Source organism: Orbicella faveolata, unplaced genomic scaffold (assembly GCF_042242905.1).
Source record: "Orbicella faveolata isolate gen_17 unplaced genomic scaffold, um_ofav_v1 contig_48, whole genome shotgun sequence".
NCBI lineage: Eukaryota > Metazoa > Cnidaria > Anthozoa > Scleractinia > Merulinidae > Orbicella > Orbicella faveolata.
Window position 1 is genome coordinate 4516883 of NW_028301578.1, and position 15442 is coordinate 4532324.

The window sequence follows — 15442 nt, forward strand, 5'->3', positions numbered from 1 at the left end:
GAGCGACCAGGAATGCAAAGATGGTGGAGGCATAAGACATGTTGACCTTTCGCCGAAAACAATAATCCTGTATTTAGTTCTCGAAATTCGGTGCTTTCACAAAAGCGAACACCATCGGACCAGGGATTGTGATGGGGGAATTTGGAGAAACGAGAAAGGGGTAATTTTGGAGCCGGTTTGAGTTGATAGAAGGCATCCACGTTGTTTGCGAAATGCCTGCTCGGGTTGGCGCCGAAGTTGAATGGGTTGTTCACGCACATGTGTTTGGTGTGAAAATTGATTGTAATTAAAATTATTTCGCTTTATTTCCTAGACAGAACCTGGAGACGATAATTTCGAAGCTTTCTAAAGAACAACCAAACGGCAGAAGGAACAGTTTTATGTTGGTAAGCCCATTGTTTTATATTTCTCCCGAGCTAGGCGTCGCTTGTTTCAACACTGCCTGGTCTTGCGTGTTTTGTCGATTGACACACTGCTTGGTATGCTTCATTAGATTATGTAACTAAATAGTAAAATGGAGTGAAATTTAGCGCTTGTAAGGTGCCAGAAAACTGTAATCTAGTTCTCTCTTCTAGCCGGTTACTTTTAAAAGCATTTCCCGGCGTTGTTGGAGGAGTTTAGCATTTCGTGTCTTCGCTAAGGAAAACACGATCGAAGTCCTTTGTAGTTTAATGATAAGCACGCTTGCATGTAAATGTGTGAAATGAATAGCGTATTTGAAATACCTCCTATTGGTAAACTGCCATTAACCCAACCCCTGCGTGTCAAAGGGCTTTATGGACGAGTGAGATGTTGTATTTACAAATTGTCTACCTCGAGGGCAACATTTTGTACCAAGATCTGCGATTAAGCGAACCGGCCCTGCACTTATTGGGTTAAATTGTCGCTGGTACAGTACGAAAATATTGTATCTGACACCTCGTGAACGGGTGGTTCGGTAGGTTGCCCATGAATAAACCTCGTTTCTCGCTTACACCGATCTGCATTGAAATGCTTTGCGATATCGTTTTTTATACAAATTTACATTAAGATTCAATGAACTCGTACTATAAAGCCTTATGTTGTCGGTTGCCGACGACGAAATTGAATAGCGTGGTTTTATTTCAGGAAGTCGGCGATTTGACATTGTTCATGCTTAGCAGCTTCCCAAAGTTGCTTGAATCTTGTTTAGAAGCTTATAAAGAGAGGTCGATTATTTTCGAACAGAAATACTCTTACAATTCAAAAGTACTTGATGTTTTTGTCGCACGTGAATTAAACCGCGGTGTAAAATGTCAAATACATTTTGCGTTTAATCTGGGGGAGGCAAAGATTCCGCCGCTAAATATAGCCAAGGTTCGCTTGTTATCGTGCTTTCAAAGTAGAAACAGACAGTCAAGAAGCGGTGTTGCTTTCCCAGCAATTTGATCCATGTTAACACGATATCTAAATGTACTTATCAAAAGAACCTATTGAAACTACATGGACGTGTTCGACAGTTTAACACGACTCACTCAGAGTGTTTCTACCCGCCGCTGGCCGATTGCAATGAGTTTCCCCTGGTCGTAAATAACTCGTATGTTCTAAAGTGAAATTTTTTTTTTTTCCATTTCCCACTGTCTGGTGGTGTTTTAACAGATCAATATCTTCCCTGTTGTGATAGTATCATATTATGTTTTATTGCCAAAAATGTCTGGTGGTGTACAGTTATTTCAAACTGGAGTATATGTTTGCTGGACCTCATAAAATGTTTGGTCCAGATGTAAACATTGCAATTTGAATTGTAAAATTGTAAAAACTGGTTGCCAGTAAAATTCCTAAAATCTACAGCTTGTCACCTAAGAAAGGACAGCTTTACAAATAAAATAAATGTTCACAGTAGATTTCCCAAGTGACTGAAAGGTATTTTTGCATCAGATACTCTATCTTTCCCATGTGGAGAATTGAAGGGCAGTAAATTTGATTTAGGGTCAGCCAATAGTAAAATGGATTTTCATCAGAAGTGTTGAAAAAAACATAGAAATAGAAATATTGTGCATTCATGTTGTTGATCCACTCCACTGGAGTGTTTGAGTTATTTTTACATTTAAGGAAATTACATAAAATCTTTTCTTATTTTGATATACTTTCATTTTTTTTTTTTTATGGTTTATAAATATTAGACATGGGGTACTTACCATTTACATGGGAAAACTGGAAATTCCAGTTGGAAAATCAAATGGTTCGTGCCATTCCGTTAGGGAAGCTTCAGAAAATATGGGCTGTGATTTGAGGTGATGCTATTTTTCTGTTCTTTCAAGTCTCTCTAACTGATGTGGATATACTTTATAGCGATTCCTTCTCCCGCAACGTCGCATTCAATTGTCTAATCTTTATGCCTGAAATTTCCAACCGGATGGTTTTTGTAAATGGTAAGCACCCATGATTTCCTTCTGTCTTTGTGGAGGCAAAATTAATTACACAGCTATCAAGCAATAACCTACTCAACCATCAATTATGTTTTCAATGGTAGCAAACTTGGAATACAGGCAGTCCCCCTGGAGTGAAAGGGGACCTGGGATCAAATGAGCGAGGAACGATACTGGAAGTGTGATCCGCATGGGTATGGATTGGGATTCGACCCTTGGGCGGGAAAACAAGAAAAATAGGGAGAAATTTTACAACATTGCACAATGGGGGTTAGCCACTAAGGAAGGGGCGAGACACATGGGGAAAGGTACAGGAAAACACCAGACACCCCTATTTCCCCTCCACCCTAGATAGCTGATACCTCCTAGTTTGTCCAATACTCTGGTAGATAAACTGTGGTGGTTACTGACAGAATAGAGTCCTGCTGATGATAACTTGAATTACTATTATTATTGTTATGAACCCTAATTCAAATTAGGGGTCTAATAAGCCCAACAAGTGATCCTTTACAGTAATTGTACTGCCCCTGTGGATGTCTTGATCAACTTGACAAAAAATCAGTTATATTTGCTGTTGTATGTCATTACTGGACATTGTGTCTACAGACAGTTCTCATTTGATTTTTGTAGCAGAGACCATGACATAATACATGGCTGAAAATTTAATATGTAAAAGTGAAAAACTGGTACAGAATCAATGTTTACAAACAGGAGACTAAGAAACATTGATATCATTTGCCTAGGTCCAAAAACTGAAAAAAAAAAAACAACAACAACAAACAAATAATCAAATAAACAAGCAACAACTTGCAGCTGTATTGTTGTCATTGGCTGTCAGCTTAATGATGCACACTTAGGTTTTATCCAAAGACTTTCAATCTACAACCACTTTTAAACAGTATGATTTATGCTGAGCTGAACCATATGGTACTGTAGTTGTTTTACTAGTGTCGGAATCATACAATGAGGCTTCATCAACATAGTTAAAAGTTAGAACCATCTTGAACTTTTCAAAGTTGAACCTCATGAAAGGTAAATGATGTTAACAAAATTTTATTTGAATGGTCACACAGGATTTCATCCTCTGAGTTATATGTCAGAATCAAGTCAGAATTACCTTGTATCATTTGCGAAAAACAGCATCATGTAAAAAACAAAACAAAACAAAACAAAACAAAACAAAAAACAACAACAAAAAAAACTCATTACTAATACCCTCATTTGAATAATATTGCCACCGATAAATTTATTTACATATACAGAATTGAAGTTAAAAGTTTCACCACCGCTGACTCAAGCTTAATTTTGGTTGTGAAATGTAATTTAAATAAACAACCCAAAACCTTTGTCCTGAAACAAAAATAGAATATTGTTATTCTACATGTTTGACGAGATATGATTTCCATATAATATTTCCAGCTGAAGTAAAATTTTACTGTAACATACCCTTTGACAAAGAAATAATTACATTGTACTCTCATTTTCAATCCAGTGTCAATAATAATTATTTATACATGAATTGGGATTCATTAAATATTTAAATTAAACTACCCTTTTGGTTGGCATGATGGTGGTGAAATGGTTGATGTGGTGAATGCCAGCTAAAAACTCTTAAGTCAGCGTTCCTTAGCAGAGATTCCTACAGTGCTTTTTTGTCACCCTAGTAAATGGCATATTGTTGACAGGCAATTTGAAAAAAATAATAATAATAATAATGCTGACAGGAGCCTTCTTGAAAAGTTTTAAAGGCAAGATCTCATTAAGAAATTCCTACAGGTTAAGTGACAGACATGAGGCCAGTTGCCTAATCATACAAAGTTTTTTTTTTTTTTAATAATTTGATACGTCAGGTAACTAACCTTCTTTCACCTTGTTGGGTTTACACTGGGATAACCTTGGCTTGGTTTCCAGCTGCTGTTTGGCATGAGAGAGCAATGGAAATCAAGCCTAGGGATAACCTGGCTGGACTCATCCCACAAAAATGGGTATAAGAGAAGTTTAAACTAAACAATGCAGTCCTGGTGAGTGGCCAAAACTACATAGAACCTAAACAATTTTATTTGTCATTTATGTCAAATAAAGTGTATACAGATTAGGTGCAACTTGTAATGGATACAAAAATTATCTTATTGATATTTGCATGTTGGGTTTTGGAGAGTTTACATTATCATGTCATAATTAATGTATTTGTTCTTTTCACAGATATCAGGGATAGATCACTCTAATGTCATGTTTCACCTTGGGGGTGGAGGTATGTTTGATATTTTTTTATCACTCTCTCTGTGCCTTTTAGCTACCATTGGGACTAGTTATTTGGCTTCAATTTGGATAATAATTCCCTCCAAATTATTTAATGCAACAATGCTTCAAATGACAGGCTTTCAACCCTCCCAAAGCTCCCTTCCACATGTAGTGGTTGTTGTGCATGTGTGATCAGATCGTAGGACTTGTTAAATTGCATTTTACAATGTACATCAAATTTACGTTTAGAGTTCAATACGTTCGGCTAAAATTTTCCAGATGTCAGGTTGGCCAACGTAAGCCTCAAAATTCCAAGCCTAAGTGTTTCAACCATGGCTTTTAGCTCCCCATTTGTCAAGTTTAGCAAAGCCCTGCCTAACTTTCCAAGCTTTTTGACGGGCTTCCTGGGAAAGTTTACTCTGCAAAACTATGGCAATGCCAGCTAAAAAACCAGGCTGCCAGCCATGGCCACAGAGCTAATTGGCTAAATCCTGACCTAGCTTAAGGTAATTCCTCTGAAATAAAAGTGACAATAGATTTTTGTTCAAACTTTGTCCACTGAATATTTGTCATATGATAACTTCAATTTTGAAATAAAAAAGGGGGGTGCCCATGCTCATTAAGGAGTAGTGAGGCATTGAAAATGCCCCATTTTGACATTATTTAATGCTTATTGTAAGAACGCATTCCCAGTAATTGTAAAATCTTTGTGAACCCAGACTCATAAGAACACGCATTAACCTAAAGTCAATACATTGTGTCGGACACAAACAAACATTTTAAGTTTGATTCAGGCAGAAAGCTAAATCCTTGATTAAAAATTTGAACCAAATTTTTTGACGTGGTTACCGACTGCAAAATAGAAAAGACCACAGTGTATCTGCTATTTTTCTTATTTATTCAATTTTCAGCGATAGAAATTAGATCAGTCTTTTCTCACGCAAAGCTTATGATTAGTTGATTACAGTGACTGGAAAAAAAATTGGAGTGCCTGTGCTCGTTGGTGAGCTAGAGCCATTTTTCAACTGACAGAGCTCAATATCAAGGCAAATCCGTCATGTTTTCAATATGCTAATGATGTCATAAATTATGTACAGTAAGGATGCACAATGCAAATGTGAGGAATGACCTTAAGGCCCATGCAAGGGTTTCTTTTTGGCTTTTTTGGCCTACAAAAGGGCCCAAGACTCCACCATTTTTTTATGACATATCTGCTGATACATTTCAATGCCCAAGAAAAGTTAATTACTTATATATAGCCAGCTATTTGGATTTCATGGGTTACACTGATAAATACAAATGAGTTTTGAAAATACTCGTTGATATGAGCTCTAAAACTAAATGGATCCACTGCTGGATTTTAAATTTTGAGTAATGAAATTCCCATTACTGAACAGCAATTCTCTACATGTATCATCAGGATAAAGTTCAAAATATAAAAAAAGCTTATCATAGCAATGGCAAATATAATTTTCAACCAATTTTGTGTGGCTGCTATTAAAGTGTTTCATACTCGACACAATTTTGTGCCATGCTTGTGAGCATGTGTCATTTTAAGTCCCACTGTACTGAACAATCAACACGACTGGGTGACTACATGAAAAAAATTCAGCCCCATAAGGGGGTTGAAAGTTCTTTACCTTTTCTCCTCATAGCAACAAACACAATCACTGAACACTCCCAGCATGTGTGTTTGTCAGAGTTCCCTTTTCAGTCCAGGAGCTCTTTCTTGGCCAACACTTTTCTAGCCTAGTTTCTCAAACCAGGCCCACATTTTCAGCCTGAGCTGAATTTCAGCCATGATTAAAACTTTCCAAGTACATGTAATCTAACCAACTTCATTTCATGAGGATTTCTTTTTTGGAATCCCCTGAAATTCTCCATTCAATCACCCCCTATGTGAACAATTATTTTCATCAGTGCAGAGGTTTCACCATCTTGGGAAACCCAGGGGCTGCTAGTCAGGATGATGCAATATGCGATATGCGATATTTTCGGGGGAAAGTGCTTTTGCCCAGAAATATCGCGTTGTCCCAACTAACAGCCCCTAGGTCTCTGAGGACGTGGTTTCGCATACAAAATTGTCCTGTTAGTCAGTGAGGAAACTCATCAACATACACAGCTGACAGACACAAATCTTGTCTCTTGAGCTGATTCTCCAATAATTTGGGGAAGAGAGTGAGTTATACAAAATTAATTTAGTTCATGGGGAGAATTTTTCAAGAACAGATTAAAACTTTTTGTAAATTTCAAGGGTCTATTACCTACTATTAATACACCTTATTCCAAAATGGCCATCGTCTTAGTGTTCTTTTATTTACTTGCAAATTAGCCCTTGTTGCCTCATTTAAGGGAAATATTCTTTTGAATTTTGAGCTTAAGAACGAGGCAACAAGTGCTAATTTGCAAGAAAACAAAAGAATACTTAAATGGTGGCCATTTTGGAATAAGGTGTATGGAATATCCAAATATTTCTGAACTTCTGAAGGACATGTTATTGGAATTTATGAAATTACATTGAGAATACCAGTTTAACTGGTAGACATGTTTCTTATTATTATTTCCTTAAACTAGGTATAAACAAGAGCATAATTTTATTCTCTCTGGGTAAATTAAACTAATTAACTTAAGCTTGCAGCAATTTGTAGATCATAACAAGCAGTCGTACAATAAAAAGCCAATTACGACGCTTTAAAAAGCTAGCTAAGTAGAAGACTTCTTACCCCAACTCACCTTTGAAGTCATAGAGATACTATCAAAGATTGCATGCAAAAAAAAAAAAAAATGAAGGCTCTTGTAAAACTGAAAATTGCAAACACGTAACACCAAGAGCTACCAAGCGCTGGCAAAGAACAGCAAGCCTCGCTCTATACACTGTACTTTGACTCGCTGTAAGATTTTATCTAAACATTGCACAAGATGAAAATGAGCAGCAGCAGTGACACAAGCTAATTTGAAAAATATCACACTAGTTTCAGGAGAAAAATAGTCATTTCCTTGGACTCACCTTTTGAAGCAAAAAGAATGAAACTTTTATTTTTCTTTCGCGACAACTCGCTGTCTTGTTCGGACATAATCGTGCAGTTATCTGATTGGCTAATAAAATACCGACAAATCCCCGTCCGTTCACGGAAGTTTACGAAAAGTTTACGAATAAGGACTGAAAAAATAAAAATAAAATAAGGAGTGAGGGATGCTATCCCATCGATGTTGTTTATTATTCAAGCTGATATTTTCTGTCTGCTTTGAGGTTTAGATCGGCGGGAAAAAAAATCAGCCTTAGAATTCAAGGCTGCAAGAACTTTATAATTTTGGAGAAAGATCATATAGCTTCAAAGGTCTTCAAATGGCGCGTACACGATCAGACAAAAAGAAACTGGACTATTTAATTTGGTTCTGTTCTCGTGTACCGGTTCACAAGAACCGATACAAAAGACCCAACAATGTTCAACAGCTAAACAAAGGCTCGTAAAGAAAGGGGTACAATGGTTATTCCCTCTGTGTACCGACACACCAGGACACAACCAGTAATTTCGTGTAATCTGGCGACTTTGTTATGCCGACTTACCTAGTAAGCTGGAACCCAGGGCCTCTCTTCTATATCCTTGGGAACGAGGTTATCAGTCATCATCTTTTGGCGGGAAAACAACAACCTGGCAAAATTTTGATTGAGTTCGCTCGGCTTTGTCACCGAAGTTGCTAAGCAACATGAGGTCTATTTGCGCTATTCTGAGGTGATCGTTGATGTATATCCCTTTATGTTTTGCAGGACATGAGTCCGAGGGAGAGGACAGCGAACCTGACCTGTTCCAGTGCGGAAAATGCAAGCGAATGTTCACCAGCTTGCAGAAATACCTGAAACACAAGGCAGCTAAGGACTGTGCCCAACTACAAACTGGCCAGCGAAGCACGACCAGTCCTGTTACAAACGGAGAGGTATTCAGTCGGCCATAATTAATACCCAGGCTTTCGCCCAATTTGGCGCGAAATTTCATAGGGACAGACATACAACTGAAACTCATCCAACCCGTTCCCAGGCCCTTTCGGATGCCTCCCGCCAGAATGCCAAGGGGCTGCACTTACTTGCATTGTTGGTTTGTGAGCTCGTTAGTTAGTTTATTAGTTTGTTTGTTTGACATTTCTTTATTTTTCTCAGGTTTTTGATAGTCCAGATGAGAACAATTCAGTACATTCTCCTACACGAAGGTATATTGTAGCTGCTAACTATAGTTACTCGAAAAAAAAAAAAAAAGTTATAAAACTGTACTGGTTCATATTCTTAAGGCTGTAGATCGTAAAATTGAAGAGGAAAATAGGAGAAAAAATGCTGCATGAAGATACTCGAAGTTCGTGCGCACATAAATTTCATTTGCGTTTTTGCTTCATCTCTGGACAACGGGACAACATGACCTCAGGGAAACAAGATAGAAGTATTCCTAGGAAAAATGCGAAAAAACGCTGTGCCCATATTTGGCCTGACGGTTTTGGCTTCGTGTTTAACGTACGTCTCATGATCGAAATGCAAATCTACGGAACTACCTCTGTACAATACTAAGTGTGCATCAATGTGGTTTTTTACGCAGGAAACACGACAGGAAAGGAGTCGCACGAAGGGTGTCCAACTTCTCGTCTGAAGGAGAATCAGTGAGCCCCGACATCCCTGTTGTCGTACCAGAGCAAGTATACAGCGTCCCCCCTGCGTCGTTTCCCGTACACATAGAAGCACCTCCGACCTCTAACTATCACGACTTCTCCAACCCTGTAGTGAGCATTTCTGTAGCTGAAGCGCTTCGCTCTCAGAGTCCTGTTGTAGTCCAGCCTTCGCCGAATTTCAACATGTGGAATGGCTCGGTGAATGATCAGGCAGAAAGCGTGAACCCGCCCACAATGGCGACGACTGTTTATGGGCAGATGCCGTCTACATCGGTGGTGAACCCTATGCCAGCACTTCCCCTTCAGCACCCCAGTCAGTCATCATCAGCGCCCACTATTAGCTCATCACACATGGACCAGCAGTGGACTGGGCCCAGGTTGAGAGGGATCCCAGTTGAAATACGACCGGCCGCGCCGCAACCTCCAGTGCATATGACAAGAAGTAAGAATGGTCTGGGACAGCCACCTCCACCGCTTGTGGTACATCTTAAAGACAGAGGTGGGTGTCTGGAGAACTGCGCTTTTAAAGTGCGTTGTTAACAGAAGATCCTGCATACCACTCCCTTCGTCCTCTCTACCTTTTTCCCAGCCGTTTGCTTCAAACTGCTACTTTGATATTTTGGTTTCATATTTTGCGCTCCTTTCTGGGCCATAGTAAGGACTGCGTAAAACCAATTGAAGCCAAAAGCCGTCACATCTGCTAATCGCAGTAAAGAAAGAACGTAATGAGCCAATAGGAGCTGACCAATCAAGAGAAAGAGTTTAATTTTGCTTCTGTTTCGCTCAAAGGCATCCATGTCAGTCGTTTCGATTACTATGTAATGGCAACGATAAGTTTCGATATTAAACACATATTATATGGTACTGCCAGTCTTAGCTCAGTTCTCTTTGCAATAGCTAGGCATTATTATAGTGAATTTCTGCTATCGTTTTGATGGGTTATTTTTGATTTGACCGATCAGAATCTAAGCATTTGGGAGTTAAACTGACAAGGCAATTACGTCGTTCCCAGGGTCTCTCTTCTTCATCCCCCTCCCCAGCCCACCCCTCCGTCCCTTCCCTGGAGCGAGAGAGCGGCGGAAAGAACAAAGACCCTGGGAACGGGGTTGACAAGGCATATGCTAGAACGTTGCATGTCAACGAGACATGTAATCGGTTCGATTGTATTAAGTGGCTGTGTCATGATGTTCTTTTTGTAGGGCGTCCCGTGAGAGCAAAAGAGACTGGCTTGACAGAAGAAGAGCTGACTGACGAGATTGTCACATCGTCTGGTCAGAAGGTGTACAGATGCAAAAAGTGTGATAAAGAATTTTCCTTTTCCAGCCGACTAAAGCGCCATCTTCTTGTCCACACAGGGGCGCGCCCGTTCGAATGTCACGTTTGTTCCCGCCGTTTCACACAAGCCGTCGACCTTAAACGTCATATGCTACGTCATAGTGGGCAGAAGCCCCACGTGTGCCACTACTGCGGGAAGCAGTACACAAGAGGCGACCGACTGAAGGCTCACTTAATGTCACATACGCAGGAAGATAATTCTGACAAGCCGTACAGTTGTTCAAGATGCAGCGCGGCCTTCTACGAGGCGGAGGAACTGCGGCTCCATGTTTGCGAATTTCAAGATGGCGCCCAGGCAGGTGTTGAGGTCGACTTGGACGAAGCGGCTGTTTATGGAGACGATGGCGGGGCAAAACTGCAACGGACAGGCAAGAATTACACCTGTGATGAATGCAATTCAAGCTTCACGAAGTACACTTCGCTGAAGTCGCACCTTCTCAAGCACACCGGAGAGAAAAAGTACAAGTGTGAACACTGTAACAAGACTTTCTTCAGCTCCAGTAGTTTAAAAATTCATGTTCGTGTTCACACTGGAGACAGACCGTTTAAATGCAAGGAATGCCCAAGGAAATTTAGTGACCCGTCGAACTTTAACAAGCACAAGCGGTGGCACGCGAAGCAGAAGGGATCTGCAGCCACTGTAGCGGCGACGGCTACATTGTCTAGCATCGCCGAAAATAGTTCGTCCTCCGATGACAAGGCAAAGGAACCCGCTGCAGCAGAACAGAGTGGTTCAGGGCAGAGCGAAGAAACAGCGGGACAAACTAATGCGGACAAGAGCAGTACTAAGGAAGAGTTACGAGAAGATTTATTTCCAGAGGCAAGCCAAGATATGGAAACTGATGATTCCGGCGGGTTCAAATCTCCGGGAGCGTTGCTCAACATGGTGGCAGAAGCTGAAAACAGTGTAAAGCAAGAGGTAACAGAATAAGTAACAAAGAAAGATTATCAGGGAACTGTTAAAAAACAAACGTTAGCTAGAAGCGTATTTCAAAACGCAATCCCCCCTGGGGGGGGGGGGGACTCCCATATAAAAAGGAATGTGGTGCTCGTTGTACATTTTAGGGGTTAAAAAGACGGTTTTGGTACCTCTGAGGATGTTCAGCCTTAACAGGTCTACAGTAGGAGTTTTTGCGGCACCTTGTAGAATCTTGAGCCGAAAAAAACAAATGACAGGAGATGATGTGTTGCTTTAGAATTGATACCTCTTTGGGGTGAAAAAAATTCACGCCACGCCCACAAAACAGGATCTTGGTACTTTTAGGGGTTCTTTTTAAAATTTCCGACGAGCACCGCCGTTCTTTTTATATGGGAGAGTCTTCCCCCCGGGAACGTAACTTTTTTTATTTATCGGCACTGCATTGTACATTATTAAGTAAGCTAGCCTCTAAAGCATTCCAAGATCATCCACTTGATCTTTGTAACATAATGCCACATGCGAAGCGTTTTTTTTTGTGTGTGTGTTTGTATTTTACAGTTCTCATTAGTGTTTTCTAACTAGCGCCGATTTTCATTTAATGTAAGGCAGCTGAATATATATCAATATTTCGACAGTATATCAGATTAGTTTTTACAAACCAACGTAGTTTTAGATATGCATATGGATAATTATATTATATTATTAGGTAAAGAGATAGTGTTACAGTCAGATTAAAGAGACAGGCTTTTGCAAGCGAAGAGGGAATTTATATTTCAGATATTTACGGCGATTTGTAGACTTCAGGAAGCTGGGCTTGGTTTTGTGTCAAAGTCAGTTTCTTGCTCGAAGTTTTTCCCCTGCGAGAAAGATTCTGAGATTGGAACCTAAAAGCTGCATGCTGTTAAACGCAGAATTTCACAGTTCTCTCCAAGATTCGTGGTAGTCTCTTATTGGTTTAAAGCCGGTTGTGAATTTTCGCGGGAAAAGAAGAACCAATCAGAGATATTAACACCGAGCTACGTCATCAGAATGGAATGGGTGTTTTTGGCTCGAGTCGGAGACGTCCTTCGAGCGAGGGCAACCTCATTCCCAGGGGTCCCCTGGAAACGAGGTTGGAGCGAGGGAAGGACTGAACAAAAGAAGAGAGACGTAAAGCCCGTCTCTTGTTTTTCATATGTATAGCTTTAGCCTTATACGGGTAAGTCTTCGGAAACTGTTTTCAGATACAGGACAGTGGACTTTGCCATTTAACTCGGCCTAGTCGCGTTTAGAAATTTCTCGGCAGACTGAACTAACGCCACTAGCTATCAAGTCAAATTAGCTTCATTTTGCAACTTTGTGAGATAAAATCCACATTTTATGGAATATATATATATCGGCAAATAGGTAGACATTTTTCATTATGTGGTGCAACCTCAGACTTGGCAAACATTGTATAAAACGGGCATGTATATGTAACAAACTTGGAAATAACGATCACAGATGTCAGGAATCACGTATCCAACACACGACGGATTTAGCGAACATCGGACGTAACGAATATCGCCCATAACGAAAATTGAATGCAACGAAAAACGGGGCTAAGAGATATTGAACATAACGATATTGAATACGTAACGAACTTGGACATAACGAACTTGCATAATGACTGGAAACTAACGAACTAGGATCTTTTAAACTGCAGGATAAAAAGATGAAAAAATATAGACTTATTGAGATGAATTATATAAAGTGAGAGCCGAATCTTTTTTAAACAGCTGTTCCTTCTATTGAGGTTGCGCCGTGTAAAGAAGCTTAAATGTAAATAGCGCATTCATTCCCTAAGATACCCACGGCATTTCATATATCCAGAAATTTTTTGTAACACATATTCAAGTTGATGTACGCGAATCAGTCACGAAGTCTTCTCTATAGAGAGTTTTAACACGTAGGTCTTAAAGTTAGCTGAACTATATTTTGGCAGCCGAAGTCGTCAATCTTTTTTTCGTCCTTAAAATGTCTTTTTATAGCTTTTTCCACTCTACAGCGAGTTTTCACATCTAAGTCTTAAAGTTAGGTGAAATATTTTTTGGCAGCCTATGTCGTCAACTTTTTAGTCAGAAATGTTCATTTAGGTTCTGTAAAAAATTATGAAAATGTTTCGTCCTTGAAATGTCTGTTTTTTTAGCTTTTTCCACTCCCTAGCAAGTTTTAACATGGAAGTCTTGAAGTTAGCCGAGCTGTATTTTGGTAGCCTATATCAATCCTTTTTTTTTTTTTTTTTTTTTTTTTGAGGAATTTTCTATTAGGCATCATCCACACTGCGCCAGACGAATTTGAAAACGGAGGTTTCACTCTGAAAACGCATCAAATGTTTTCCGTTCACACAACGCCGGGGGAATTTGAAAACCGAACACGGCAGGGAAATGACGCAATAATCGTGATGCCATCGTTTTCGAAAGCGTCGTTTTCAAAATGTTTCGCGTCCACACTAAAACGAAAAGCCGGCGTTTTAAAATTCCTCCGGTTTGAAGAGCGTTTTTGAAAAGCTCCTTTTTCGTGACGGATTAGTGTGAATGGTTAGGTCTAACCGTACTGTAGAAATAAACTGCCGTTCAAATTCTCCCGGCATTTGTGAACGTTGCCTTAGGTTCTGTAGAAAATTTCAAAAAAAGATTGTGAATAAGCATGTCACTTAAGCCAACTCACGAAGTGCAGTCTATAGATCTCCAAATACTGTCTTTAGGGAACAATTCAATTTAAGTTGACAGATGGAAGCCAAAATGCTCAATAGAAAAACTTCGTGCCTGAAAAGTCGAAAAGTACATTCTATATTTTGTATGTTCTTTATAAATTGTATTTATTACTGACAGAATAATGATATGGACCTCTCTGGATTACAGATTACTTCAAATATGCAATCTGTAAATTCTGCATGGAAACACCGATTAAAAAGTTTTGTTGAACGTGGGAAGCTTGTTGTGTCTTTTGTTGTGTCGTTTAGGAGAATTTTGCCTCCACGTGCAATTAATTCTCCCAGGTAGTGGTAAAAACTCTCTAAGCACGCGATCGAGGTTCATTTATATGCGCGTAATACTTACACAGTAACTGTGAACCTTCAAGGCAAAACACCCTAAATCGTTCCAAAATACGATTTTCAATCCCTGGTTATTACGAGCGTCTCCACGTGGGCTGCATATAAGGGTTACTGACCAAGCGTGAGGTCAACATGGTTGGATATTGAGCAAGTTCTTTTTCCTTTGCGTGTATATGGACCAAGATGCAATCGGGTTCATGAACGAGCAAAACGAACGAGGCGAATATCCGACCTTATAATCCACCAAATATTTTCGTCCGCGCACGATTGGGCTAAACGTATCACGTGACTGAATATGTCCCAGCTAAAACTGGGGAATATCCGAGTGACATTCCCAAATTTCCAAACCTGCACGTGTTGCGAAAAACATATTTAAAGGATCAATAACACAGTAGCCTCTATTTGGAGCGAAAATACTCAGACATTTGTCCTTGAACATTATCTGTTCCTCAAAGCTCACAGTTTTCCTTGAGCTACGCTCTCGGACAACTGTTCGCCTCTCGGAACATATAATGTCCGCGGACAAGTATCCGAGCTTATTTTCGCGCCAAACGGAGGCTATTGTTAATATCTTGACCTGACAAGCTTGTACAATAAATGATTTATTGTAAATGCACTGTAAATGTATCACTTAAAGGATTTTTTTTTTTTTTTTTTTTTTTTTTTACGGGACGCATCGAGTAATCCCTAGAGGACAAGATAGCCCAGTCTTGCTCGCTTTTCTCGGGTGCGGAATTTAATTCATCTTGCCCAATCAGGAGCTAACCAGGCCCTCGGGGTGATGAACTGAAGTAAGCCACTCTATAACCCTAACATATTTAACTATAGTAA

General features: G+C 39.7%; 1 protein-coding gene across 1 annotated transcript; it reads left to right on the top strand.

Annotated features, from left to right (window-relative positions):
- LOC110054809 (uncharacterized) lies at nucleotides 1-14488 on the top strand. Its single transcript, XM_020761168.2, has 7 exons — nucleotides 1-160; nucleotides 314-386; nucleotides 4590-4638; nucleotides 8398-8564; nucleotides 8785-8834; nucleotides 9212-9780; nucleotides 10481-14488. Exons 1-7 carry the CDS (start codon nucleotides 132-134, stop codon nucleotides 11545-11547), a joined length of 2004 nt encoding a protein of 667 aa, XP_020616827.2. The 5' UTR covers nucleotides 1-131; the 3' UTR covers nucleotides 11548-14488.
- Nucleotides 14489-15442: the final 954 nt, after the last annotated feature.